Here is a 27,305-nt window from a genome sequence, read left to right as displayed (position 1 = left end):
TAACATCCCAAAACTACTTGATGTTTCTGCCAGGGCTTGCTCCGTGTCCTTCTGTTCTCTTCTCTTTCTTTGCTTGCAGTTCTCCCTCACCCACCTCACTTCAGCCCAGCTGAGCACAACCGGGAGAGAAGTGTTTGGTACGTGCACAGGGACTCTATGATCAAGGTAAGGCTTTGTGAATAGAGCTGGAGTCTTTTCTGAACAAACCTTATGCAATGTAACTGTTACTGTAGCGAGCTATGAAAATCAAGATATCTTCAAAACAGCCTTAGTAATTAAGATGAAACAGAATAATCATGAGATGTCTTAAATGACACTCTAAAACAGAGGCAGCTGGTAACTCTGATCACTTCTGTGACATACTACTCTAAAAAAAAACCTTCCATAATGTATTCAGTGAATTAGCTGTAGTTTGCAGCACTGTATGCAGGATTTTAAAAAACTAAGATGCTGATTGTAAGATGGGAGCTTCAGCAGTAGGTCGGATGATAAATAAAAAATTTAATTTCTATTATTTTCAGGAACCTCAGAGAAGACAAGGAGATACAGTAAGGGTCAGAGGAGAGGCAAGAGCAATCTCATGGCAGAAGTGCTTAGATTTAAAATCAAATTAGTTTTGTAGATTGAGACTGCAAACTTTACGTTGGCAATCTAGACTGAATGAATGATGAAGAATTACAAGAGTTAAAGGTACTACTGTACCATTTAGTCTTGTGACTGCTCAGCAATTTTTATTCATTAATCTCTTTTGTTTTATTATTTAGATCTTAACCAATAGCTCTGAGATTCTTTACGCTGGGCACTTTTCAGAAAAGTATGTTAGTGAGATTGTTACCAGAGCATAACATAGAACCTGAGCCCAAAGAGAAAAAAACATGGTTTGGACCATTACTCACCCCCCCTTTTTTTTTCTCAAACTGCAACAAAATTGGACCTATTATTTTAAAGCACTTGTTGAACTCAAACCAAGACCAAACCCATTTCCTAGTTACCAATGCAAAGTGAAAGTTTGCTTGACTGTGTGTCTACCAAGGATAGCAGTGACATGTCTGAGGAGCAGCAGAGCAGCTCCATGTCACAGCCTGCTGTTCTGCCTGTCTCCCACACGACTCCCCAACATGCCCAGCACAAGATGCTGATGCTGGGCTATTCTGCACAATGCCACCAGCCCAGGGGACCATTTCAGCACCTGGAATTTTTGGGTGGCTTTCTCTCAGGTGAGCTGTGGCTAGATTGCACCAGGTAGGGAGGAGCAAGAAACATTGCTGATCCAGGTCTTTTAGTGGGCACTGCAGTGTGGGGTTCCCACCAGCAGTGCCCTGTGTTACCTGTTCCTCACTACTCCGAAGTCTCTCTGCTCCTCCTGTAACAGCTCTAAAGCATTTCACCAGTCAGAAACTGCACAAGCAAATTTTGGTGCCACTTTACTGCCTGTGTGCAGCACAGATTTTCCAGGCGAGGGGGAGGCCTGATGGTGCAACAGCTTCTCTTGATCTCCATGGTCCTGCATGTGGAGTGTAGGGAGCTGAGGAGAAGCTGATGTGCTTCTGTCAGAACCTGAGCAACAGGCATTCTCCAGAAGAAAAGCAAGGAGCATGGATTGAACTCCTTGCCCAACTGATGCACTATACTGTCGGTCTACTTCATTCCTGACATTTTCAAGCCTATTTTTGGCAGTATAAAGCAATTCCAACCTGTTCAGTAACTCTGAAATAGTGGTTATTGCCATGAAACACCACAGCCTCATCCAGATAATCTCCAGGTAGAAAATACAGGCAGTAGCTCCCTAATTGTAACATCTTCATCCTTTTGTTGTTGGGTTTATCCAACAAGTCAGTTGTTTCACAGAAAACCTTACCCCTCCTCACATCTTATACTAAGGATCAGAAGTTCACCAGCATTGCCCTGTAATCAAAGTGCCGCTATGAAATCCATGTGAACTTGTTCAAGGTCACCTCAAAAGTAGGTCTTGCTCACGCTCACTGGAATGTTATTAGTGGTATTGATGAAGATTTCATCTTTTTTGTTTTAATTGTCCCTTTCCACCTCCCCTGAGCCATACCATACTCACTGCCTGCCTCATTTAAAGCCTGGCTGGCAACTTCTGTGTGCAAGATCAGTCTGAATGGCAACTGCAAAGCAGGACTGCCATGAAGGACAGTGACCCACAGTGCTGAGTGCCAGGGGGTCACTCAAGCTGTACTGTCCCTGCTGTGGGTGTTGAAGTGGGGAGTTTGACTTATTTAGAGGGCCCTGTGATTCTAGGTGGTGGCAATCTTGGATTTGCTTTTTATTTTATATCTAAGGAGAAGACTCAAGAAATCTTGGGCTGCCGAGATTCATGTACACATGCAGTACAGTATGGTTTCCAATGGCATAGTGATTTTTTCCTCAGCTCTAAGAAATAAAAATATCTGTTTAGCAAAAGGAGACCCAAGCTTGATTTCTTGACAAGGTTGTTAAGCAAGCAGTGATTGAGGAAGAGCAGCACATGAAAGGAAAAGAAAATCACTAGTTTAAGAAGACTTACTTGGTGTCCTAAAAAATGTGATTCTACAGCTGGCTCTGCCAGGGTTTTTATGCAGGAGGCATGCAACTGCAAGTGAAACATCAGAACCTGAGCATCTCTATGCTTGGCATGTATATTTACATATTTGTATAAAATACTATATTTAATTCCATATATTTTCATCTTTCAAAACTTTAATTTTACATCTGCCAAATAGAAGCAATAGTATTTTTCAACCTCAAGTGCACCTCTAGTACTGCAAAGATAGATTCATTATTGTGAACATGATCAGATCTAAGATAGTAAATATACTGAAATGAAAATTTTTGTACTGTAAGAAAATTAATAACTGTATTCCCCTCAAGATTTCAGTATGATAAAGATGAGATAAAGACTATATACTAGGTAAGAAGGATTAAAAGAAATAGAGAACATTGCCTCTATGCCCTATACACTTCCCTGAAAGTATTCCCATTCTGTCTGTTGTAACATTATACATAACTTCAGCATTCTTGGCTCCAGCATTTGGATGTGAACTTTCATGAGATTTTTTTAGGAGCTTGTTATCATGTTGTAAAATTTAGAAAGACTGTTTTATGTTCATTTGGAATCTCATCTCGGAGGCACTCTTTAGGGTCCTTTATCTGGGTTTCTGGTGGCCCTTTTTGATGTTTCTTCAGACTGGGAGGTATCCCTTGATTCTGTGCAAGGAGCTCAGGTACAGTGTATGACCTTAGTATGTCAAATGATCAGTCACGTGTAGCACATGCCAAATGAGAAAACACTTTTATTATTTTGGCTCATTGCCTGTGACTTAATTAAACATATATCACCTGAAAATAAATTTTAATTGGCTTATAAGCTGTACATTATTATCACTGAACAGGTCCACTCCAGACACAGACTTAGCTGCAGTTAAAATAGCAGCTGTATATTTTTAAACCTTACTTGATTTGCTGTCATGATGGTCTAAAAATAAAGATTTACCAAAGTGGACAGACTGTGGACTGTAATGTGCATTCTTTGTTTACACAGTAGCTTGAACATGATTGAAGTAATTATTTCTGGTTTGTTTTTTTTTGTTTCCTAACCCAGACCTTGAGACATTTTGCAAGTTGCAGGGAATCTGTAAGTTTATACATGTTTAGAGAAACGTTTTGTCACCTGACATATCTGTGTGTCACCTGCCTCTGGATGTTATGTATCAAACCTACTGAGGCAAAATTTGCAAACTTTCTGCTGAGTGTTTTGAAAGTTTGTAGTTTGTTTACGTGCAATAATGTCATCAATTAAACCACAGAGCTAACTAATTATCAATTAAAATACAGAGCTCCTGATTGCTGTCATGTCAGAATAGAAGAAGCATTCAAGCCCTGATAAATATCAGAATAAAACTCTCTGTCCCTACTTCCTGTCCTCTATGTTCACAGATTTGACAATGAGAAAAGAAGCATAGATATCTTTTGTCTGAAAAGAACGGCATATACAAGTTAGAGATGAGGTAAACTAAACTAAAAAATGCCTGAATAATGAGGAAGACTGATTCTGCATCTGAATGCTGTGATATGGTCACTTTTCATAAACAAAGCATGTATTTTCTTTCTCTACCATGATTTGGATGGGGTTTATTTCAGCATACAGCAGTGTGAAAGCAGGCTCCTCTCCAGAAACTTTGCCATCAGTCCTTTCTGTGTTTTGGAGAACAATAAGGCCTATGCCTCTGATGTAGTTGGTTTGGTTTTTTTCAATCAATTATTTCTCCCCAAGAGTTACTTTTGGAGTGGAAAGTATTGTTCACTTTCCAAAGTGAAAGTCATGTTTTTATTGCGGTGTAATGTACCCAGCCTTCCTCTGACCTTATGCAAGTCATGGCTGGGACTATTTTTAGAGATTATATTTGCAGCAAAATGCTACAAGAATGAGAGCAGCAAGGATGCCGCCAGTGTGAAATAAATCCATCTGTATCTCCTGCTTCTCTGAGCTGCATAAAAGTAGATGTAACTGAACAGCCTAAAGCAGGACAGGTGCCACCCCAAAGCACATGTATTTAAGGGCTTGGTGTGGCTGAGGCCACCTTGGCCAGCACCCTGGTGTCACCTCTGTGCAGAAGCCAGTGCTTCCCAAGGCAAGGCAGGGATGTTAAAATGGGAAGTCACAAAGTTTTATTTTTGGCATTGCTGTCTTCAGCTCTTTCGCTGCGAAGGTGAAGGTACCTGAGCCTTATATGTGAGAGTGTATGTTTGTCTCTGAGTAAAGGGACCACCAAGGATGTGTTCCTTTACTCTGCAGGGCCAAGAGGGAATGGGATTGATTCATGAGGAGGTGTAAGCAGGTATTGATCAGCTTTGGAAATTGCAAAAGATGGAACAAAGTTGTGTTGAGCAATTAATGCACATCAAATTTTCAAATGAGTGTCGGTATTTAGTGCAGGGACACACAAGCACTGCCTTTCCCAGGCATCTTTCCTTCTCCTGTGTTGTTCATGACTTCCTCTGCCAGGGTGTAAAAGTGTGAAAGACAGAAAGCTAAGAGAATACCTTCAAGAAAGAGAGAGGTCACTCTTCACATAGCATCTCTTCCCCTGGAGCCTGAGCCCACTTCCACAGCAGTGCAGCTCTCCTCAGGGCTAGGTCACTTATGCCTGGGGTTGCAAAAGAAAATACATCTAGGTAAACACTATTGTGTTTTCTTTAACCCTGGGAAAACTGAAACAAAGTCTGAATTATTTTACTACCAATATCTGTCTTTTCTCAGCGCCAAGTGAGAGTCTATTTGGCCTATGGTAGTTCCTACTGCATGAAATGTGTGGTGGGAAGATTTGTCAAAAATCTTTTTCCTATTTTCACATAAAAAGAAAAGCACTCTGGGTTCTATTTGGAAACAAAACTCAAGTTCCTCCTTATCATTAGCTTTTTTCCTTTCACAAAGATTCGCAGTGATTCCAGAACAAGGCTGGAATGCAGCTCCTATAGTAAGGAGCAGGAAGTCAAAAGTTGGGAGGTTGCTACTTGCAGCAGGTCTTCTTTGGGCCAAGTTACAGATCCAGTTGAAGGTGTCCAAGGAAGTAGCTCCAAGTTATGACTGAGCAGCCTTTAGTTCTGTAATCCAACAACTGAAGTGTAAGAGTAAGTCAGGAAAACAGAGTAAAGAAGCCCAAGGAGATTAGCTCTTACACAGTTTTCCACACTGGGAACTGGAATCCTGAAGATAATCCTCACTCTTGACCTTGCTGGTGTAGAGAAAAGGAAGGTTCATTTGTGCAACATTCATGTCTTTGTGGGGAGATGAAAAGATGCCTATGCCCCATCTAGATGGGAAAAAGGAATGTCATTTTTCTTACTCAGTGTTGAGGAAGTGGGATGCTCCTTCACTGTGCCCCTGGCAGTCTTGATTTCAGAAGCTTGGTGAAATACAGGGACAGAAAACAGCTCATACCCTGGCTGCCTGGGTTAAGGAGTAAAGACCTTATCTATATCCATGCTGCTACCAGGCCATGCTGTACCATGGGGATCAGAGGTGGTACGTGACTGTATGGAGCTGGCAGTATCACTTTCTCACAGCCTTATCCCCACTAGAAATGTGTGTGAGCAACCCATGTGTGGAAACCAAGTGTGGGCATGGAGGGTCTGTGGCCATCCTCGCTCCTTCGGGCAATAACTTCTTGTCTTCTTGTCTTTGCCACACACAGCACCGGGCCCAGAAAGCTCCCCCTGGGCAACACAGGCACTGTGGGCAGTGCTTCAGCCGGCACTGCCACGCACCCATTGAGGTCTCCGTGTCCTGCATGGTGATCAGCTGCCGCCTCCACTGTGGGGCCACCTTCCACATGTGCAAGGAGGAGGAGCACAAATTACTCTGCCCCTTGGAGCAGGTGTCCTGCCTCAACTCAGCCTATGGCTGCCCTTTCTCCATGGCCCGCTTTAAGCTGGGGAAACACCTCCAGGTCTGTCCAGCCAGTGTTGTCTGCTGCTCAATGGAGTGGAATCGCTGGCCAAATGTGGATTCAGACACAACCCTGCACAAGAATATTATGAAAGAGACGGTGAACGAAGAATGTCTGGATACAGCTTTGGCACTCAGAGACCAGAAGATACTTTTCAGGACTTTGAAAATAGCTGAATTATTTCCAGAGTGGAGGAAAAAGGATGAACTGGAAGAACTAATGGATCAAGCCATGGGTGGTGAAGTGGGTGCTGTGGGGGGAGCTGCCTGTGGTTCCCAAGAGGGCAGTGACCAGTCTGAACTCAGCCAACGTGAGCGGGAAGATTTGGCAAAGGACAAAGAGGGAATGGATCTGGGGAGTTACAAAACCTGGGAGAACATTTTCAGCAAAGAGCTTCTGGCTTGCCAGGTAACGGGCTCAGCAACCAGCACAGGAAAAAAGACAGAGGAGGCTTCCAAGAAAACAGCATCAGCCCCTCATGCTGCCAGCTCCACAGAGAAAGCAAAGGAAGGACCTGATGGTGCAGAAGAGGGAAAGGGCCAAAAGTCTGAACAAGTAACACCGAGTAGAGAACTGAATGGACTGGCTCCCTGGCAAGAAGGGGTCCTGGAGAGGCTGAAGAAGGAAGTCGGTGTAGCTGATTACAACATGTATCTGGTACATCATGGGGGAATGCTCATCCGCTTTGGCCAGATGGCTGCTTGCACTCCCAGAGAAAAAGACTTTGTCTATGGGAACTTGGAAGCCCAGGAGGTGAAGACTGTCTACACCTTCAAAGTGCCAGTTAGTTACTGTGGCAAAAGAGCACGACTAGGAGATGCACTGGGCCACAAGATGCCAACTTCAGACAAGTCAGTGGATACCTCAGAACTGGGAATAAACATAGAAGAACTACCTAAGACAAACATAGTTGAAGCCACACTGCTATGTGCTCTGGAAAAAGAGCTGAAAGGCCATGAGATTTCTGAAGCAAGAGGTATTGATGGACTCTTTGTGGATTTTGCAACACAGACATACAGCTTTCCTTTGGAGCCCTTCTCCTCCAGCGCAGTTCTAGCAGATATTCTGGATGAAAACAGCCCACCAGAACTGCACATGGAGCTCTACACTGAGTGTGTAACCAGAAGACACAACAAAAGCAGTTCAGCTTTCACATTCACTTGCAGTCATTTCTTTAGGAGGGACGAGTTCCCATCCCACTTCAAGAATGTGCACGCTGATATCCAGTCATGCCTGGATGGATGGTTCCAGCACCGCTGCCCGCTGGCCTACTTGGGATGTCCTTTTGTTCAAAATCACTTCCGCCCCGAGGGACTTAAGGCCAAGGTTATTTACAGCAAGCCTCTCAAGACATTTGCTATTAAGCCAGAGGTGGACACGCTTCTTGCTGAACCAGGAAAGTGCAATTCCACAGTGGATAGGCGAGGGGAAAACAAGGACTTGCTCAGCAGCCTCCCAGTGGAAGTGCTCAAGTACATTGCGGGATTCCTGGACAGCTTCAGTTTATCTCAGCTGTCACAAGTGTCAGTGCTCATGAGGGACATCTGTGCCACTCTTCTTCAAGAGAGGGGGATGGTCCTACTGGTCTGGGAGAAAAAAAGATATTCCCATGGTGGTACTTCGTGGAAAGCTCGCAAAAAGGCAAGTGACTGTGACACTGGGAAAAAGAGTCATGAGTTCTCTTCAGATAAAACACAAGAATGGCAAGAAAAGCTGCATATAAACATGCAGATATTTATATGGGGGAGGCTCATGAGGTTTTGAATTTGCAGAGGGCTTTGTTGTCAGGGGTCAGGGCTGTAGAGTGCAGTACATCTAGCAAAAGGATGAAGGTGAAACTAGACATTTTCTGACTAGCTGAAAGTCCCCACCCAAGCTCATCTTGGGTAACCCATTTGCATGTGCACCATTTCTAGGCACTGAGAACTAAGAATTCCTAATATTTAAGCATTACACGTGGATTTTTGAAGAACTTGAAATTCATACTTTTTGTTGTTGTTGTTATTTACAAGGCAATCTAGGGTACGTCAAAATGCTTTAGAATGCCAAAAAGGTAAAGAACAAAGAAACATGTCTATGAAAGGTGCTCAGGCATTCACATCAATCTCCAAGGGCTTTCATAATTAGTTTTCAAAGGATTACTATGAGTGAGGAAGCAGCTTAGGGATAAAAAACTGCCTTCTGCAAAGCTGGTCTCCCACTGTTTGTGCTGGAACACTACCACTCTTATAGGCTGTTTAGGTTGTTTAGAAAGAATTATCTAGACACAGCTTAGTCTAAGTCCTAGTTGAACATTAGTTTTTACAGGGATTTCTTTAGCTGATAGCCCTGCAGCTGCTCTAACATTGAATCATAGAGTCATAGAATCATTTAAGTTGGAAAAGACTTTTAAGATCATCAAGTCCAACGATTAACCTAACAGTGACAAGTCCACTGTTATATAAAACTGTTCGGAAGAGTAGCATGAGACTTCAGCCTAACCAAGATGATAAGACAAAGACCTAGGAACAAAGAATTTAGAGATCCAGGAAAGACTCCCAGAGATTATATAAGGATCTGGCTTCCAAGCAGAGCCGTGAAGATATCTACCTATTGATTCCTATCAAATAGAAGCTTATCAATTAATGACTCCTTATTAAGATAAAGCACTCTTTGTTAAAAAAAGACATGAAACATGGTGAATTCAAAATCTGTGTAAAAAAGTCTGGTGGCTGCAAGTTGAATTAGCCCAATCCAAACCAGGAATTAGCCACTGAAATAATTTACTGGAGGATGTGGCTTCCATCAGTAAAAGGAAGATATTCCAGCTGCCCAATCATACAACAACTAACTTCAGTTATTGTAGCTCAGTTTCAAACCAGCAGCATTGAATTTAAGGACTGTCTAACCCTTTACATTTTAGCTCTCTGTACTGGCCACACAGGGATCTTGTTTCCAATGCAGAGACTCTGCTTGAAAACATTGTTTGTAATTATTCCAAATTTCTGTACTACTGTGTGTAATAGCTATGATCACTTAGGACTAGAAGAGGGTCAGGCAATCTTAAGCAAGGAAGAAACATTTTTAGGGAGAAGAAATCTACTCTGACTAAAAATTAACTTCATTGAATGGTATACAGCAAATATTAAAGTCACTTAATCACAGTCATATCACTACATGCTAATATATTACTAAATGGTGCATGATATCACTGCAAACAGAATCGGAGAAGTTTAACAGCACATTTCTATTTTCTATGAGCTTATACGTCCTCTAGGAATAACTTTAACCTTAGATTTCCCAGACTTTTCTGGGGTGGGGTGAATAACAGCAGTGTTGTAATGTTAATTGCTTTGTAGGTGCCAATAGATGCTTTGGAAGGTCCTTATGAAGTCATGTTTCTTTGAGATACGTGTCTTTGAGATACAAAGGCATGCTGTGGTCCCCTTGCTTTACAGACACGTGGGATCACACTGAACATGTGATGGAGTTTTCTGTACAGGTGCAGTGGTCAGGTATCCTGAATTTCCTCATACCCTGCTCTGGATTGACACCAAACTGTAGGATACTTCCCCATTAAAAATGGCAGGTGATAACTAAAGCAGCAAAACCAGCAAGTACGAGGTACAGAACAATACAGACCCCATTTCCACTTGCTATGCCAGGCCTGCACAATCAGATGTTCATTAGAGTGTCCAGGGTGAGTAATGCACACCCACTGTTAAGCACAGACAGGTATTTTAAATCCTCATTTCCTCTCCCCAATTCCTTTCCCCTCTCTTGCATTAGATCTGGCAGTTCAGCAGCCTGTTCTCCAGAGTTCACAACTGGCAGTGCAGCGACAGCCCGAGCATGTCGGAGCACCTGAGGAATTGTCCCTTCTACCAGGTGGAGCACAGGAAGGAGCCCGTGCTGCTGACGGGCATGAGCGAATCTCGGGAGCAGACTCGAAAGACTTTGGTCTCTACTTTCAAGCGCAGAGTCTGAACAACTTGCTTCCCCTCTGCCATGCTCCCTTCCGGGCTCTTCAGATGAAGATTTGGGAATTCAGGTGTAAAGATTGTTGCTTCCAACTCTCCTTTGGACGTACAAAATTGGCTTCTCCCCAGCTGCATTTGAAACATCTGCATCGGTTTTTTCCTGCATTAATTTGTTAAAACTTCATCCACTGCTTACTAATACCACATGCTTTCTGTTTATGTTTCTGTTCCTGGTTTAATACAGCATCTTGAAGAAAGCAATGAGGATCTTATTTGAAAACAGCATTTTCACATCCTTGAAGGTAGGCTGCTGCTCCTGTACCATGTGCCTGAGAGAGGCAAAAGCAGTTAATGTACTTAGCTCAAATAGATCCGAAACACCTTCGTTTTGTCTGGAAAGCCAAGTTCTTGGAGCACAAGTAGATGCCCTCCTGCCTGGCAGACCTAGGGACTGCTAACCTGCTCTGAGACAGCGGCAAAAGAAAAGGACACCCCAAAATTACGTGAATTAATTAGAACTCCAGTGAGAACTTGGGAATTACTGTGCAGGCACAGACCATCATTTAGGACCCTGACTCAGGCAAGCACACCTAGTTGAGTGCAAGCCTAAAGCTGAGCTCATGGGAGCATTCAAACCAAACCAAAGCAAACAAACTTGCTCTTTGTTAGAAGTAACCAAGTAGCAAACAATTTTAGAGACTCAATCGACTTTTTATATTTTAAGGTAACAACTTTCTGTGTTTTATCTGAAAATTCATTAAAGCTATTTACGAATATTTGAAGTCATTTTTAGAATGCCTTACCAAATCACTTTTGCAGTTGTAAAGTGCAAATTCTAATTGTAAGCAATTGAAAACAAGATGTCAAAGAAATAATATTCTTTTCCATAAAAGAAAAGTAATTCAGCAACCCATTCAGTAACAGTATGGGTAATGTTTGCTTCAGTTAAATGGGCTGGAGCAGAGAATCTTTTCTTTTTTTACACAGCAGAAAAGTGGCTAGGATTTGGTTTATTTTTTAATAAATACACTAACTTAAACCAGAACGGGCTTGCTGATGTAACAGATGAGAGAAAACAGGCATGTTACCAGCAGTGTCTGTCTCATTACACTAATTAAACCCATTTCAGTGGTGCTAGTCAGAAATGCCATGGATGTGGTGATGGGTGAGATTCCTCTGAAATGGCCATAAATTTATTTGTCAGCTTAGGACAGTTTCCAGCCACTGCACAGCCACAGGGTGCTGACTCACCCCCTTTCTTTTTTAAGCTCGTAGCCAGAAGTGTGAGCTCAGGACTGAGGTCTGGCTTTCATCTCTCTGTCTCAAGCAGGAGAACCTTGCTGGGAGCCAGGATATTTGCTGGCCTGGACCACTGCCCTTCTCACCTGGGCTGGTCAGGTGAAAACTAGCTCAAGCAGATGGATACATGCCACACTTGCCATCCTCAATCTTGGTGCAGACCTGGGATGAGGTGGCCATGCAAGAAGGAGCCCTCTCTCACCCAGAGAGGTTGCTGATGAACCTGGGCTGAGAGCTTGGTAATCAAAGGCATGAATTGGGTGGTGACCAAAACCACCCTGGGTGCAGCTCTGCCTTGTCTACACTTGCAGCTTAAGTGGTGCCTGTGAGATTTTTAACCATATGAGGATGTTTTTAGTCTCCAGACACACACCCTCAGGAGCGTACTGTCTGAGCTGTGGGGACTGTGGAATGGTGCCGGGAACAGGAGAAGCACTTTTTTTTTCTTTTCTTAATGCTGCTCTGTTTTCTGCCCCTAGAGATCCTTTCTGGGAAGTCTCATAATGCTTTAGACATGAAAATACACTTCTCTGCACAGATATCCTGCAGAAAATGCAAGTAGCATCCCAGGTTTATGAAGAGGGAGCTGAAGGAAATGAACACAGGGAACCTAAGCTGGGCCAGGAGCAGTTAGAACCAGATGCTCTGATTCTTCATCCTGAGGCTTAAGCCACTGCACGAAAACAAACTGGCCATCCTTTCAAGCTGCTTACAAAAACTCACCTGTCCTCAAAACATTCCATATAACATGAGTTGCTCAATATTATCACCTTGTTTTACCCAGCAAAGTTGACAGATGTGAAAACATACAGCCAGAATTCCTAGACTTCCTAGGCCTCTAGGAATTCCTAAGAGACCTAGAATTCCTAGGTCTCTACATCAGGGCCTCATTCTTCACTTATCATGTACCTGATTTTCAAAGATGCTGAGCATGTAACTGTATCTGCAGACTGCAGTATCTGCAAATGCATGTCCAAAAATTGGGTGCCAGTATCTATGCTGGGTACTAAATGGAGCCACATAATTTTATGGATAATTTGGGGGGCGGTGGAAAAAAAGTTGCTTAAATAATAAGGTCTTAGAATAAGTCAGTGTTCAAGGCTGGCAGGAGACCATGAAAAATTTCAGCCTGTGAACAATCTCTCACATGATCAGCCACTTAGCTGCTGTAAACTGCTGTGGCTGCCCTGAAATTTTGGCCTATGTTAGGTGTGAATTTGACTCATTTTAGCTTTAGTGCCAGTGTCACCAGCACCACTGCTATTCTGCTCCTGGCTTCCTTCTGTCAGTTCCAGAGGATTTTGTTCTTATCCCTCCCTGCTCCTGGAGATAGCATGACTTCAGTTCCAGCCTTATTGTGACAGATCCTGCTTCTGCCCTGCACAGGAGATGCCTGAGTCACGCTACAGGGGGATGCAACCTTTGGAAATATGATGGTTGATGGTGCAGGTCAGAGTTAGGAATATTGCAACCTCTGCCTCTTGGGATCAGCCAGGGTGTGCATAGGACATCCAGGAGATTGGATAATTTTTCTTCTGGTGCTCCTACAGAGCATGCTGGAGAGACACAGGGTGTTCATTCATAGAGAGACATATTGCTCCTGTGAATATATAGGTGTATTTCTGTAAACTGTAAATTTGATTAAGTAACCTTCAGCACATCCAGTGAAAGATGAAAATCCACAGCCATCTTCAGATTAGTCTGGTTAACCTGACATGGAAGAGGCAAAGCTGTACAGGGGAGGGGAGATAGCTCAGTGTTGATGGTCCTGCCCATTAGCAGAGTCAGCAGAAGATTTAGGAGCTGGAAGGAACTGAATTTTCCTGCCCTGTGTATCTTGGTGAGCACAATGCTGGCTTGTTTAAAAGGTGAGAGGCTTCAGTTTAGGTTCAGCAAGTCCCTAGCTTCTGGTTTAAGTTTGTAATTTGGCCAATAAAACTTTAGCTAAATTTCAGCTTGAGGAATTTGATTTGAAGAAACTGAGCGTTTGGTGTTTTTCAAAATAGTCTATTGTTTTGGCAGGGTCTGAACTGGAAAAGGGGATCCAATTCCAGCAGAGCACTAAGGTTGTTCTCAGTCCAGCCCCCACACTCTGGATCTTCATGACTTCAATCTTGTTTCTGCTGTCCACAAGTCCTGTGAGGGGGAAAAGCAATACTCCACACACTCCAAGGTGATGTATTTTGCAGTGTTTCCTCTCACTGGAAAAGTGGAAGTGAAATTAAGGCATCATGGAAATCAAAAAGGTCAGAGCAGGGCAAAAATACTCAAGACAAGAGAAGACAGGAAACAGAAAAGATAATGAGTTTGGATAGAGAGACCTGCCTCTTTGTAGGCGTCGTGAGGAGAGACAAGAGGAGACAGGTAAAAAGGCAAAGGAATGAAAGGAGTTGGGATGTGCTGCCAAAACCAGAGGTTTTCTGGATAAAGGCATTTCCTTGAGAAAGACTCTGGAAATTCCCAATTGGTGCTATACAGTAACATGGGGCAGACGATAATTTTTAAGGGTTGAAAGGGCAGGTGACCTACTGACATGTATCCTAAGTCTGGGTTGAAGGAAGGAATTTTTTGATGGCCCTGCAACTCCCAAAACTGAGTGAGTACAGATACAGTGAAGTTTATCTGAACAGTGCCTGTTATTTTGTGAAACTCTGTAACTCCTTGTTGCTTTCTTAAGAATAAAAATTACTATGGTTTTAAAAAATCCATCAAAATTCAGGTCTTAGCTTGTTTTCTTAGTTTCATCACATTAATGTATGTTTTGCCTTCAAATCAGGTGTGGCAGTTCCTGTACCCTCATATTCATTATGCTCCTGGCCTCTGCTACACTCTTCACTATCGTTTTCCTGGTTGAGGACTATTATTAATATATGGTTTATATTTATTTAATTTTAGCAAATATTTTTAGGTTTGACCCCATCCTCTTTGCATAGCCACTTTCTCCTTCCTGGTTCAGTTACTTACTTATATGAAAAACTCTCTCTTCTTTTAAAAATCCATTTTCCACATTGATGCTACATTATATCTACAAACATTTGAAGAAAAGTTTTCTCCTTACCCTTCACTTTGGGGCTGTTCATCCAGGGAGCTACAGAAGGGCTTTTGCTTCTTTACTTTGCATGTTCCAGAGACACTGCACATCTCTGTCAGAAATTCTGGGCATCTTTCCCATACAGTTTCCTTACCACTGCAGTCCACACTAAAGAGTCTCAGATTTTTTGGGGTTCAATTTCTTTTGAAACAAAGCATGCATATGCAATGCAGGCTTATTCTTATTTATCTTCCCTATCTATTCTACTGAATTCATATGTAAGGAAATTATGATCAGGCGCTCCAAATTTATTTTTGATGGCCACCTGCTCTATGACTTAATTGCTATTTACAACCAACGAATCTTTTGTAGGTTCAGTGATGGTTTTGTGAAGGAATTTGTCATGTCATGCTGAGAATTATAGGCCTGAGGCCCATTATGATGATGAGAGATGATTCACTGGTCCATAACTCTAAAGTTAGTTTCCCCATGGCAGCAGAGTTCTTACTGGGGTTTATCTCTTTTAATATTTGCTCTCTCCCTACATATCCATATATGAACTTGAGCAGTTCATGGCTGACATTGAGCTGCACCAGAGAAAAGCCTCTTTTAACTTTCTGGGTTCCACCTAAACAACCTGTAACATCATACATGTGAGATTAATGAACTGTTTTTCATTTCCTTTCTACCAGTCCTGAACAGCAGACTTTTTAATACCAGGGATGACTGTTATGCAACCAGGTTCCTGGTTGCATGCTGTCTAGTTTACACCTTACGTTGTTTCCTACCAATATCTGGAAGGTGGTTACAAAGATAAAGGAGCCAAGACCTTCTCAATAGTAGCAAGTGATGTAACAAGGGGCAACGGCAACAAGCTGAAACTTGGTAGGTTCGGGCTGAACTTCAGGAATTCCTTTTTTACCAGGAGGGTAAAAAAGCAGCACTGGAACAGGTCCCCAGAAAGGTGGCAGTATCTCCACTCTTGGACAGTTTCCAGATTTGGTTGGACAAAATTATGGTGACCTGACTGAGGTTGGACCAGAGACCTGTGGAGGTCTCCTCCCAGCATAACTTCTCTGATTCCACAGCATCACTTGAGATTCCCTGCAGTGCACCAGCATCTGCCACTCTGGCCTCACCTGCTTCTCTTAGCTGAGCTAGGTTGTCCTTTGGCTACGGCTATTGTCTGCTGCTGTTTCTCTCATCACAATGAATGTATTCTTTCCCCTTGCTGTCTAGGCCTCTGCTGATTGATACCTCCTTATCTGTCATCACATAGTCATTGAACAGGTTTTCATCTCCCTGAGTAGGAAAACAGATACACAGCGCTCTCCCAGCAGCTGTAGCACCACTGAATGGCTCTCTTGAACTCGATGCCTTCATGGTAAAGCTCTGCTTTGTTGGAATATGTGGGTGCTCTCTGAGAGCATGGATAATGCTGGACAATAACCTGTAGGGCCAGGGGAGCACAGATGAGTGCATCTCAGACTGGCAGGGACTCACAGGGTGTGCTGGTTGGTGTGATATTACCCTGGAGAAGCAGTGGGCACGCCAGGCAGAACAGCTTGGCCATGTCTGACAGCTCATGGCTCCTAAACACAGCTTCTGCAGGAAGAGTTAATATTCCTTGTGAGGCTTTTCCAAGAAGGACTGAAGTGGTGAGTGAGAATGGGACTGGAATGCAAAAGGTAAATCTGTGTCCAGAGCCCGTACCTGGCCAGCACCAGGTGGGTGTCAGGAGGTTGTATTGGGAGAGCTGTGGCTGGGGGTTATCATGGTTTCTTGCAGGTGTGTATCCATGATTTTAGCTGGCCACAGCAAGTGTGAGTTCTGTTACTGTGAGGAGAGGAAAAAGAGCAGCAGAGAAGCAGCCAACTTCTCTCTGTGTGTTTGAAAGACAGGGGAAAGGCAGTAGTTAAATACCATCAGAGCTCATAGGTTTCCTTTCTTGCAGCTTTTTTTTCCCAGTGATATTTCTTCCTGCAAAGCCAGGGCTGAATTGGCAGCTGCTGGTAGCCCTACATGCCCACTGGGCTAAAGGGAGCTGGAGATGGCTCATGCCACTGCAGAGCAACCATCTTCTTCCCAGTTGACGATGGTTTTGCACAGGGAAAACAAGAACAAAATCACAAACAAACAAACACACACAGCAAAAAAGTAAACAAAAAAACCAAACAGCTTTTTAAAAAAAAGAAAGAAAAAGAAAGAAACCATCTTCAGCCTGCAAGACTTTCACAAAGATGAAGTAGTCTAAAAAGCAAGTATGCAGACAGGTGATGCTTTCAGAGGCTGCAGGCTGGGAAGGGCTCCTCAATCCCAGCGGTTGTGCCTCACTTCCCGGCTGCCTTCAGGCTCCCAAGCTTGGTACAGGAAGAGTTAATGGGTTTAAGTGTAGGGGTTTTTTTTCCAATTATCCTTGTCTGAGTGAAAGGGAAGCAGCTCTGGTGCCAGTGTGGGGCTTCTCCTGCACCCCCACCCCTTCAGTGAAGGTCACTCAATGAAAATAGGGTCCTCCTAAAGGTGAATGCTCTTCCAGAGAGGAAAACGGTGCAGGGTGAGAGGGATCCACTGGCAGTCAGGATCCAGCCCACACACAGAATCCCTGCTGTGGACGGTCTAGGACGGGGAGGAGGTGGACCCTGAGATCCCCACACACCACTTCCAGCGGGCTGGTGAGGGCCCCTGCTGCACATCCTGGCTCATGGTCACTCTGTGGCTCTCCAGCAGGGTCAGCATTGCCCTGCTGTTCAGAGAACCCTGCTGCAGCAGTTAAGGAGGGAACATTGCTGACTACAGGTGACCAGGTGGCCAAAAGTCCATGTGGATGTATCAAAGCTGCTGGGAAGTGGGGACCCAACACTTGGCTGCAAGGACTGAGCCTGGGAGACAAAAGATGTAACATTTGTTTGTGTGACCACCCCACTGCACCAGGTCCAGCAATCACCCAGCTGAGTATGGCCAGTGAGGAAAGGAAGTGCCTGGGGACAAGAAGAGTCCCCTGTCCTCAGGCACTGAAACTGCCCTGCACCCTAATCCCACTGCTCCCAACACTCATTGTCACAGGCTGCTCATCTTCTTTCCCTTGTGGGCACTTTTGTACTGTGCTATCAATAAATCAATTCCCTGTTTACCTCCTCCAGAGTTTCCAAGGGTTCATGTCATTCCAGCAGTGGCATCATCTGAGGGAGATGTGATGCCTAGTCTGGCCTTCCACAACACAGAAATTCCTCTCCCAAAAACACATTTCTCCAGCCACTGGCAAAGCCCAGATGGCACCTCCAGCATCACCTCCTGCCTCAGCATCAGCTCAGTTCCAACACAGGCACCAGCCACCTATAGCTGCCCTGGCAGAGCCCGTGTCTGTGAGTGCCCATCTCAAGGCACCAGGTAGGTGTCAGGGGCAGAGGGACAAGTTCTTCATCCTGCCCAGACCTCCTCACACCTCATCTACCCACCACAGGGATCAAAACCTCTGAGTCACTCCACGTCTTCCTGGTCTCCCATGCTTTCTTTCTGGTGTCCTCTCATACCCGTTCTCTCTGTCCTCCTCTTCCCTTTCACTTCTTCAGCTTTTATTTGACTCCCTGAGGTTTTGAGGGAGCAAACATCTCATTTCCTTCCGGGGAAAAGAGATTTTATGACTGAAGGTGAAGCAACAGAACAAAAGGCTGTAGCAAGTGGGCTGGACCCCAGTGGACAGGCACTAGAGAACAGCCATGCCCCAAGGAGTCAGACGCACAGCTGGACCCAATGTTCCGCTGGAGACTGCTGCTACCAGAGAACTGTAACAAAAAATGCTTCCCCCTGTTGGAGCTGTTGGGGTTCGCACTCTCCTTGCTGATGCGAGGTTGCTCCTGCGTCTCCTCCTGACCCAGCAGGGAAAGGAAAGCCATACCTGCAGTTTAACGAGTTATGAGACATCAGTGCAGCCAGTATAACTGGCCCTGGGCCTGGGTGGCTTTGGCTCACTTGTTTCCTGTCACACGTGTGTGCCTGACAAGAGCACGCACACGGTCAGCTGCTGGGGAGCACGGTTGTTCAGCTGTGACAACTTGCTGGCTACTCAGCTGCTCCAGGCAGCACAACATCACTGATCCTTCTCTTCCTCTGCAGAGCAAGGGAGATCTCAAGGACAGGTGGGGGATGTCATTGCTGCTGTCATTTTCGTCTTTGACCTCTTCACTGTGCTCAGGAGAAGAGCAGGTGGGAGTTTAAAATGCTGAGCCACTTCCCTTGTGGTCGAGATGCAGAGAAGAGCATCTGCCTCTCCCCTGCACCACTGCTTAGGAGAGATGGAGGTCAGGATATCCCAGGATCCTGCAGGGAGAGGCAGGGAGTGGATGAGCTGGAGACTCATTTCTGAAGGCAGCATGAGGTGATGTTTTGCATTGCTTTGGTCTTGCTGCATATTACTTCTTTTTCTTGTTTCTCTCTCCTTTTCAGGTAAAACAAAGCCTTGGCAACTTCTAAGGGCTTCAGAATAGAGGACACCTTTGTGCCACTCACCTGCAGTCCTTTGCCTCCTATCCCTTGACATATCCTGCTCACAAGAGCCGGCCCTGTCCAAATATTAACAGAGCCCTTGGTTGGTATGGGAGGGGGAGGTCTGCCCTTGGTGGAGAAGCTGAATGACCATTCAGGGATGGACTCACAGGAAAACACATCTTTGTCCAGGGAGGGCAGCCTGGACAGCCTCAGCTCCATGCTGCATTGCTGTGTTACAGGCAACAAGCACACACTTTTGGAAATGCTTCTTCTCTAGTCCCAGAGAAAATTACATTGCATGTAGACGTGTTTGTATGACTGCACATATGATGTGCATCTACAGGTACGTGCATGTAAGTAGACACACAACATGTATGTAGATGTGCACCTGTATATAAGTACACTTGGTCAATGTCTACAAGGCATTAACCCAGATCTTTATGTATTTATGCATTTTATGTGTGAAGCTGAGCATATATGTAGGCAAAAATCAGTACTTCAAAATGGTAAATCCTCAAGCAGGGGAAGTTATGGGTTAAACTGAGAGCAAATCAAGCAATCAGAAAAATAGGACTCTCCAGGAGAAAGCTGCAATAAAATTTTTATTTATAGACATTTCACTGTTGGGAGTTTACAAGACGAAGATGATCTGTGGCTCTGTATTTGTGAAAAAGAAGACAGACATGATTAAACACTTTTCTGGCCAAACAGGGAATTTGAAGGTTAACACTTAGAAATCTTGTATAAAACCAACAGGGGAAAAAAAAAAAAAAAAAAAAAAAAAAACAGAAGGAAGGGGTGTATGGAAAGGAGGTATATGGCACACAATAAAAGTGAGAATTTATGAAGCATACAAGGTGATAAGGAGTGTTCAAAATAATCTGGAAAAACTGGATTGCTGCAAGTGCTAACGGCACTTGGAAGCAGGTTTTTTTTCAAAATACATTGAAAACTAAAAAATAGGAATCACAGTCTAGGCTCTTACTGGGTGGATATAGGTAAAACTGTTGATAGTGAAGACTTTTGATGGAGGCTTCTTGATACAGAAAAGTTACTTGTTTGCATACAGAAAGAAACAGATTTATGTACTCACACTACATGAGGATCGTAAAAACTTCCTCATCTTTCTGCAAACTAAGGAAAGTTTTAACAGCATCTATTAAGCATAAGTATTTTCAGATCAGTAGCCAAGCCAATTTGCATCTCATAATCATAAAAAATTTGACTGAGGAAGCACCTGGCTCAATGGAGTTAGGTATTTAAAAATCCTGGTATACTAGAGAAATCCCAAGGTCTTGGAAAAATTTGTGCCAGTGTCCAGAGAGAGAAAGCGAGATGACACCCAACTGTTAGATGGTTCTGCAGTAATAATCACAGGTAAGAGAGTGTGAAGTTATTACAAGTTAGCTAACAGATGGTCTAACAATTAAAATAATTTTAATAAGTTAGTATTTTAAAAAAAAGTTGTGAGAAACAAACCTGACTTCATTCTTTGACAAAATAATACGTTTGGTTGATGAAAACACTGGTGTAAATTTAATAAATCAAGAAATTTGTAAATTCTGAAGAAAAAAGAATGTATGTCTGTATACATCACAATTTGCATAGATTAATTACCAGCTAACAGTCAAAACTGTCCAAAAAGAAGCAGCAATCACTGCTGAAAATGTGTCTCTCTCTGTAAGGACTCTGCTTTTTAATAATTGCACCAGGAGATACAACTGTAAAAACGTTGTTGATAAAATTTGCAAATGTCAAGGTCAGTAGCTAAAGGAGAGAGGAGTCCTTCAGGTGAGCACAAGTCACCCAGCCAGGTGAACACACTCAGCCAAGACAGGATGCTCAGCAGCGTTAGTGGAGTTTCTTCAGGTCCTGGACCACCATGCTCCCCCAATGCTGTTGATCCATGAATCCCTCTGAATTGTCTAACCTGTGGAAACACCTGAGAGTGACCAGGGGCAGAGTGTAACTGCTGCTGGAAGCAGTTCATGCTTAAATCCTTTCCTCTTCACTTTTGATGCTGCTGTTCTGGCTCGGGACTCACGGAAGCTTTGTGAGTGGCCCACTGGCCTTGGACACCCCCAGATAAGCCCAGATGGGTGTGTGACCACTGGCTCCTGTGCAGACAGCGAGGAAGGACAAGCTGCCAAGAGCAGGAGCCTCACTGGCAGCCCCTGGAGAAGTCACAGTCACCTGTGACTGACGATGTGTATTTGAAAGCCCGGCAAAGCCTGCAGCTGCAGCACCCACCCACAGAGCAGCCGCCCACACAGCTCTTCATTATCCTGAAAGCCTGGAGAGGGTCCAGAGCAAAATGACAGGAGCAATTAGGAGGGTCAGAAAACACCTGACAGGGGACACTCTGAGGCATTACTCTGGTCTCGCTAAACCAGTATCTCTTAGTCATACCACAGAAAAGACAGAGTATTGGTGGCACCATCACCTGCAGAGAAAGGCTCGGGGATAATCAACTGCTGCAAGTTGTATTTAGGCCCCTTCAGACTAGAATAAGACATCACATCCTCAACAGTGAGGATGACTGTCCTAGCTATCAATCAAAGGGGTAGACTGTCTTTGAAGGTATTCAAATAAAGGTCAGGTTCGTTTTTTCAAGCTGTCCTTTCATAATAATTAAAAAAAGAAGAAAATTAATGACATCAGTGAAAAGAGACACTGGGTAAAATTCCAAGGCCTGTGTTACACAGGAAATGAGAGCTGGCAGTTTGTCTACCTTTTTGGCCCATAAACTGACTTGGAAGGAAGGAAAAAATAATGGAGATATGGAAGAAATACATTAGGAGTGGCTGTATTCCTCATAAGGAGAAATATACAGTGGCATTTGATTTTATTTTACTACCTGCTCTCTGATATTCCCCACTAGAGTCTACAATGACTGTGTCCCTGAAGGTCTGAAGCTGGATTTAATCCACAAAAACAAGTGAAGCAGATACTCTAAAGCAGAAAAAAGTAATGCTCACTGATAAACAAGGTGACCTTGTGCTTAACAGCAATGTTTGTTCCATTTTAAATATAAAACACTTATTACAGAAAATGTCACTGAGACTAAGAGTGCATCAAATATAAACTTGACTGCATTAAGAGGACAGGGATAAATAATATTAGGCATTCTGCTTCTCTGGGAGACAGCCATGCTGCCTTCCAAGGTCAAATGTGCCGTGGCCAAGTGCCACATGGCATCACTGCCTGGCCACATGGATCAAGGAGCAGGAATTTGGTCATCATCTGATTAGCTGCTGGGCACACCAGCCCATTGTAAGGCACACTGTGTCGGTGCAAATAAATATTAAATGTAGGTGTTTAAAACTAACCCTTTAGGAGGATTGTTGGATATAAGACACAATATTCTACACGCTTTGTCAACCTGCAAAACATAAGATTAAGTTCTTTGCACTTCAGCCAACAAAGATTACTTGGAGGCTGTGGCTGCATTGTTTTGTGGATATGGACAAGCCAGAACTTCTAAGGTGGTGTTGAAAGAGCAGATATTTTTCAAAGAATAAAGCCAAGCTCAAGAGGATCTTTTCCCCATAGGTTCCCCTTGTTTGATTACGCCTCTGCTCATTCAGTTTAAGTTAGCAAAAGAGATTCAGCAGTCTAACTACATTGGTTTAGAAGCACTTTATGAACACAGCTGAAGCTCAGCTGCCTCCAAGAGAGCATGCACTGACTAGAGGTAAAGCATTTAAACAAACTGTGTTTACCTCAACCTCACATTATATCACAATCACACATTCTGCAGTGCCTCCAAAGCAACTGAGGGCATTGTTTCTCCAGCACAGGTACAGCAGCACAGGCACCGTGTTCAGCCAAAGCCCTTCCATGGAACATGGCAGACACAGAGCAGGAGAGGCCACTCCCAACCCTCCAGGTCAGTGTGCCGGCCGTCACCAGAGGAATTCAGTGTAAGTGCATCACAGGAAACACTTACCAAGGATTGCTTCTTAAGCCATAGAGATGTCACTCTAGAAGTGTGTGAGAACACTGGATGGAGCTCTGAGCAACCTGGTCTAGTGAAAGGTGTCCCTGCCCAGTGGCTTGGAACTAGATGATCTTTAACGTCCCTGGCAGCCCAAACCATTCTCTGATTCTTTGACATCTCTGAAAATGTCAGAAGACCTGAGAACTGTGCTCACCCCACATGTAATTCATCACAGATCAGACTGCAAAGAGCCCTTTATTGGATCTGAAGGGTTACAAGGATACAGGCTCCTGAAGAGTACAGAATGCTGACCAAAGACACGTCCTCACTAGTGCTGCATGTTTGATTCTCCTAGTGACACCGACCTTCTGCACTGAACACTTTCTCCTACGTGTCCTTCACCTGCACTTCAGTAACACGAGCAATGATAAAGTACAATGTAGACAGCAAAGTGCCTGTAACATTCCACATTCTCCACCTCTCAAAAAACCCACAAACAAACAAAAACCACACACACAAAAAAAAAAGAACAAAAAGAGAGGGAAGAAAAGGGAAAAGGATTGGTCTTTTCTCAAGGTCTCCAGCTCTATTATAACCACCCCTAAACTGTGTCCCAGACAAAAGCATGGGACTCATGCTTCCCTGTGATGTTTCACACTAGGTCAGTCCAGCTCCTATCCACTGCATAAACATGTTCCTCCTCCCAGGTCAGTTGAAAATTCCACTTCTCCCAGCACACCCAGGTGAGTTTCCATGCACCTCCTTCAATGAGTGAAGAGCTGATGCTGAAAAATGACAGATATTCCCCGGATGAAAAATCAACTGAGAAGCTCAAAAAGCCCATCTGGAGGGGACAGGGTTGATTTCAGGCTCCAGGACTGGCAGCAGTTGGCAGCAGCCCCTGGTGAAGAGAGACAGCAGAGGAACAAGGAGCATCCCCACCCATGTCCCCGGGTAGGTTGCAGCATTGGGAGCTCCTTTTCCTGCATCAGGAAGGGAGAAAGGAGAGGGTCAGCACCAGCAGCTGACACGAACACACCTCTCTGTCACTGCTGCTGTCACCTTCACCAGGAGCTGGGTCAAAGCACCTGGACCACCACATCCCTCATGTCCTGCAGCAAGAGCCAACCACTCCACAAGTCCTGGCTGGCTCCAGTACTACCAGGTAGCATTCATCCAAGCACACATCCAAACCTTCAGGAGGTGGACCAGAGCACACATACTGTCAGGTTGGCAGAGGACAGTATGGATTTCACAGCCTGCTGGGGATGTAAGCACCATGGAGTGGTGTGACAGGCTGCTCCAGACCCTCTTAGTCTCTAGCTGTACTAATCTCAGATCTTTTTATTCATGTTATCTTCATCTGGAGCCCAAACAAGTCCCAGAAACTCTTCCACCCTCTGCCCCTGGCCAAACTGGGGCATCACATTCAGCCCTTTCCCCTCCTGAGGTACTGCGCCGGGGTAGACGTGGGGTCACGCACTGCTCGGAGCAGTTTCAGCTACTTCATCCCGGAGATCCTTTAAGACTCTTGGACAAATGCCATTGCTCCCAGCAAGTTGTTACTGTTTGCTTTGTCAGTGTGTTGAACAGCCTCTTCTGCAGCCGCTTCAGTTTCAGACATGTTGGCTGGCAAACCCCACCCTGCTGAAGAATGGGTTCTGCCACCCTGATCTCATCACTCAACGCTTCACACACGCTGCAGAGGTGTCTGTCCTGGCCTTATCTCTGCTGAGCGCTCCCTGCACAGCTTGATCACTGTTTTGCCCTTCAGAACATCTGGCAGGTGCCTGATGCATTTCAAGAGAGCTACGTTAGTTTTGATTCCTTTTGCTAGTTGTTCCTTGTTTGACCTGACTTGCTGCCTTTCTATATGCAACCTTACAAAGTTTCTCTAATTTTCCAGCTGTAAACAACTCCAGATGCTTTTTGTAACTTCCCTTACCCCACTGAACAATTGTTTCTGTATCCCACAAGAAAGGTGTTCACCCCATTTTTCAGTCCTTGAGCATGCCCAGTTAGTAAGGATGGCAAAGCGTGACAGGAGTGAATTCAGGGGAAGAAAATGTGAAAGGGGTGACACTTTTCTACACACATAAGAGAACAGTTGTGGCAGGTGCTGTTACGGGCCATCAGTACTGGGCATTGGAATGTCAGAGAGAGACTGAGAGAGAATTAAGAGGGAACAGCAACACTGCTCCAGCAGGTACAGTGATGTGGTGACATGGTGTTACAACCTGAGGAGGCAAAAGGGGTTAGGGACAAATGAAGGGCAGTGGCAGAGGGTTGTATGGGGTGACAACACTGACTTCCCACCATATCCAGGTGCAGCTCGCAGAGAAGGAGGGCAAGTTTTCTTCTCCTTTTGAGTTCATTCACTACTGTTCTTTCCATTCAGCTCCCTCTCCTTCCCTTGTTTTCAACCGTACTTTTATTGTTTTCCCCCTTTTTGAAACACTTCTGAAATCCTGTGATTGGTTAGTACTGGTTTCTTTACAAATTGCTGGTTTTCCTTTCTTTTGTGTTTCTGTATGTACCTAAATCATCCTCACAGACCTGTCCTCCCATGAAATACCACCAACATCTTATTAAGTCCTTAGCAGGAAAGATCAATTGCCTCAGCTGATAAATATCCACATCCTCATACCAGGAGCAAATACTTTGAGATTCTTTACTGGCAAGGGATAAGAAAGACGAAAAGCCCTAGACCCCTTGAAGCAGACCATTTTTCAAGATGCAGGGGAAGATTCTTTCTCTAAACAAACAACCTATATGTCTTATTTGATGAAAATGCCCTCCCAACCCCAAAAATCTACCCAGGAGTATAAACTTATTGGTATGTGAGATGTATCTGAAGCATCTGAAATCTTGATACAGAGTTAAGAAATGACAGAATGGGACAGTGACTATAATGAAGAAATCTCACTCTTCTCGGTATCACTAGAAGTGGTCACATGGTTTGACTAAGATTCATGTTTTGTTGGCCAACCTTTTCTGCTTAAAAGAAAGGATGAAACAAAAAAAAAAAAAAAAAAAGGAAAGAAAAAGAATTAAGATATGAATCCAGATATTCCAAGTCCTACAGAAGACAAGCCTCAGATTACTTCATTATAAAAACCAAGACATCACCAAAGGGTATCTTGTTATCTAATGCTTCACTTGAATTTATCAAGCTACACCTTCAACAAAATTTAGGTTCTTTGCCTCCTGGACCATTCCAGAGCTTTCAGACCATTTCCAGACCACTGCGTCACTGCTAGCCTGAGATCTTGTGAGGGAAGACATAAAACCTCTCAAGCAGAAGAATGAATTGAATGCATTGGAACAAATAAAAGGGAGACTAGAAAGTGGGGGTGATGCCTTCTGCTCCTCCCTTTGAGAAGGGTGTGGTGGGAGATGTTCCCTTGGGCCATTTGGCTATGAAATCTGGCCCTGCCCATAAAATAATTGGGATTTATAGATTAACTTTTCTTCTTAAGGGCCTAATTCCATTTGGATTCCCTTTTCAAGGGTATAAGTTTTGGCTTGTATTCCAGAGGAGAAGAGATCACCATCGGCAGAGCAGAGCCAAGAAGCAGAAGCAACATGAAACCACTGGGGTGGGAGTGCCTGGAGGGGCATTTGGAGAACTACATGAGGCAGTGTCAAAAATCAAGCTAAACATAAGCAAGGTTGTCCTATCACCAGCTCTCGCACAGCTGCAGGCAGGCAGCAGGGAGCACCTGTGTCCACCGAGCTGTGCCGAGGGGGTGCTGCCTTGGGCTCACAGGGGACCAGCCCCAACCCTGGCATCTCTGTTGGCTGGGGAGCAGCAGCTGCCGGATAAAAAACTGGTCTGAGGTGGCTGCTTCTGCCTCCGATTTCCAGGAACAGGCAGGAGAGATCAAGAAAGGGGTGGGGACAGAGAGCCGGGGAGTCAGGTGGCTGTGATAATGGTTATATTGTTAGGGTTGGAATGAGGAAATCGAAGATTTCACCTGGGGAGAGCAGGGAAGGGTGGGGGGACATCAAAGAGACTCCATCTTGATTACCCACTTATTAATTGCCCCTCAGGACAAAGCAGATGAAGAAATCAGTCCTATAGCTTTGCTGGCTGCTGTTCCAGCCTGGACTGTTCACCCAGCTTCCAGATGTGTGTT

The 27,305-nt window shown here is 44.2% G+C and overlaps 2 protein-coding genes across 3 annotated transcripts in view; one reads left to right on the top strand and one right to left on the bottom strand.

Annotated features, from left to right (window-relative positions):
- The first annotated feature begins 82 nt into the window (after positions 1-82).
- FBXO40 (F-box protein 40) lies at positions 83-14,432 on the top strand. Of its 2 annotated transcripts, none has more exons than XM_069018933.1 (4): positions 83-165; positions 6,198-8,093; positions 10,221-11,135; positions 13,733-14,432. In XM_069018933.1, the coding sequence occupies exons 1-3, from the start codon at positions 157-159 to the stop codon at positions 10,416-10,418; spliced, it is 2,103 nt and encodes a 700-aa protein (XP_068875034.1). In that variant the 5' UTR covers positions 83-156; the 3' UTR covers positions 10,419-11,135; positions 13,733-14,432. The 2 variants fall into 2 exon arrangements, with proteins under 2 accessions (XP_068875034.1, XP_068875044.1); XM_069018943.1 differs by having other exon boundaries at positions 10,221-10,713; positions 13,733-14,431.
- Positions 14,433-20,834: 6,402 nt separating this feature from the next.
- VAMP1 (vesicle associated membrane protein 1) overlaps positions 20,835-27,305 on the bottom strand; it is a 29,386-nt gene continuing 22,915 nt past the window's right edge. The window contains exon 5 of the mRNA XM_069018920.1: positions 20,835-21,156. Within this exon, the coding sequence (XP_068875021.1) occupies positions 21,152-21,156 (5 nt within the window). The 3' untranslated portion in view covers positions 20,835-21,151. The remainder of the gene's footprint in view (positions 21,157-27,305) is intronic.

This window comes from Aphelocoma coerulescens, chromosome 1, assembly GCF_041296385.1.
Source record: "Aphelocoma coerulescens isolate FSJ_1873_10779 chromosome 1, UR_Acoe_1.0, whole genome shotgun sequence".
In the NCBI taxonomy this organism is placed as follows: Eukaryota; Metazoa; Chordata; class Aves; order Passeriformes; family Corvidae; genus Aphelocoma; species Aphelocoma coerulescens.
The sequence above is the reverse complement of the archived record's forward strand: the minus strand, read 5'-3'. Positions and strand labels throughout refer to the sequence as shown.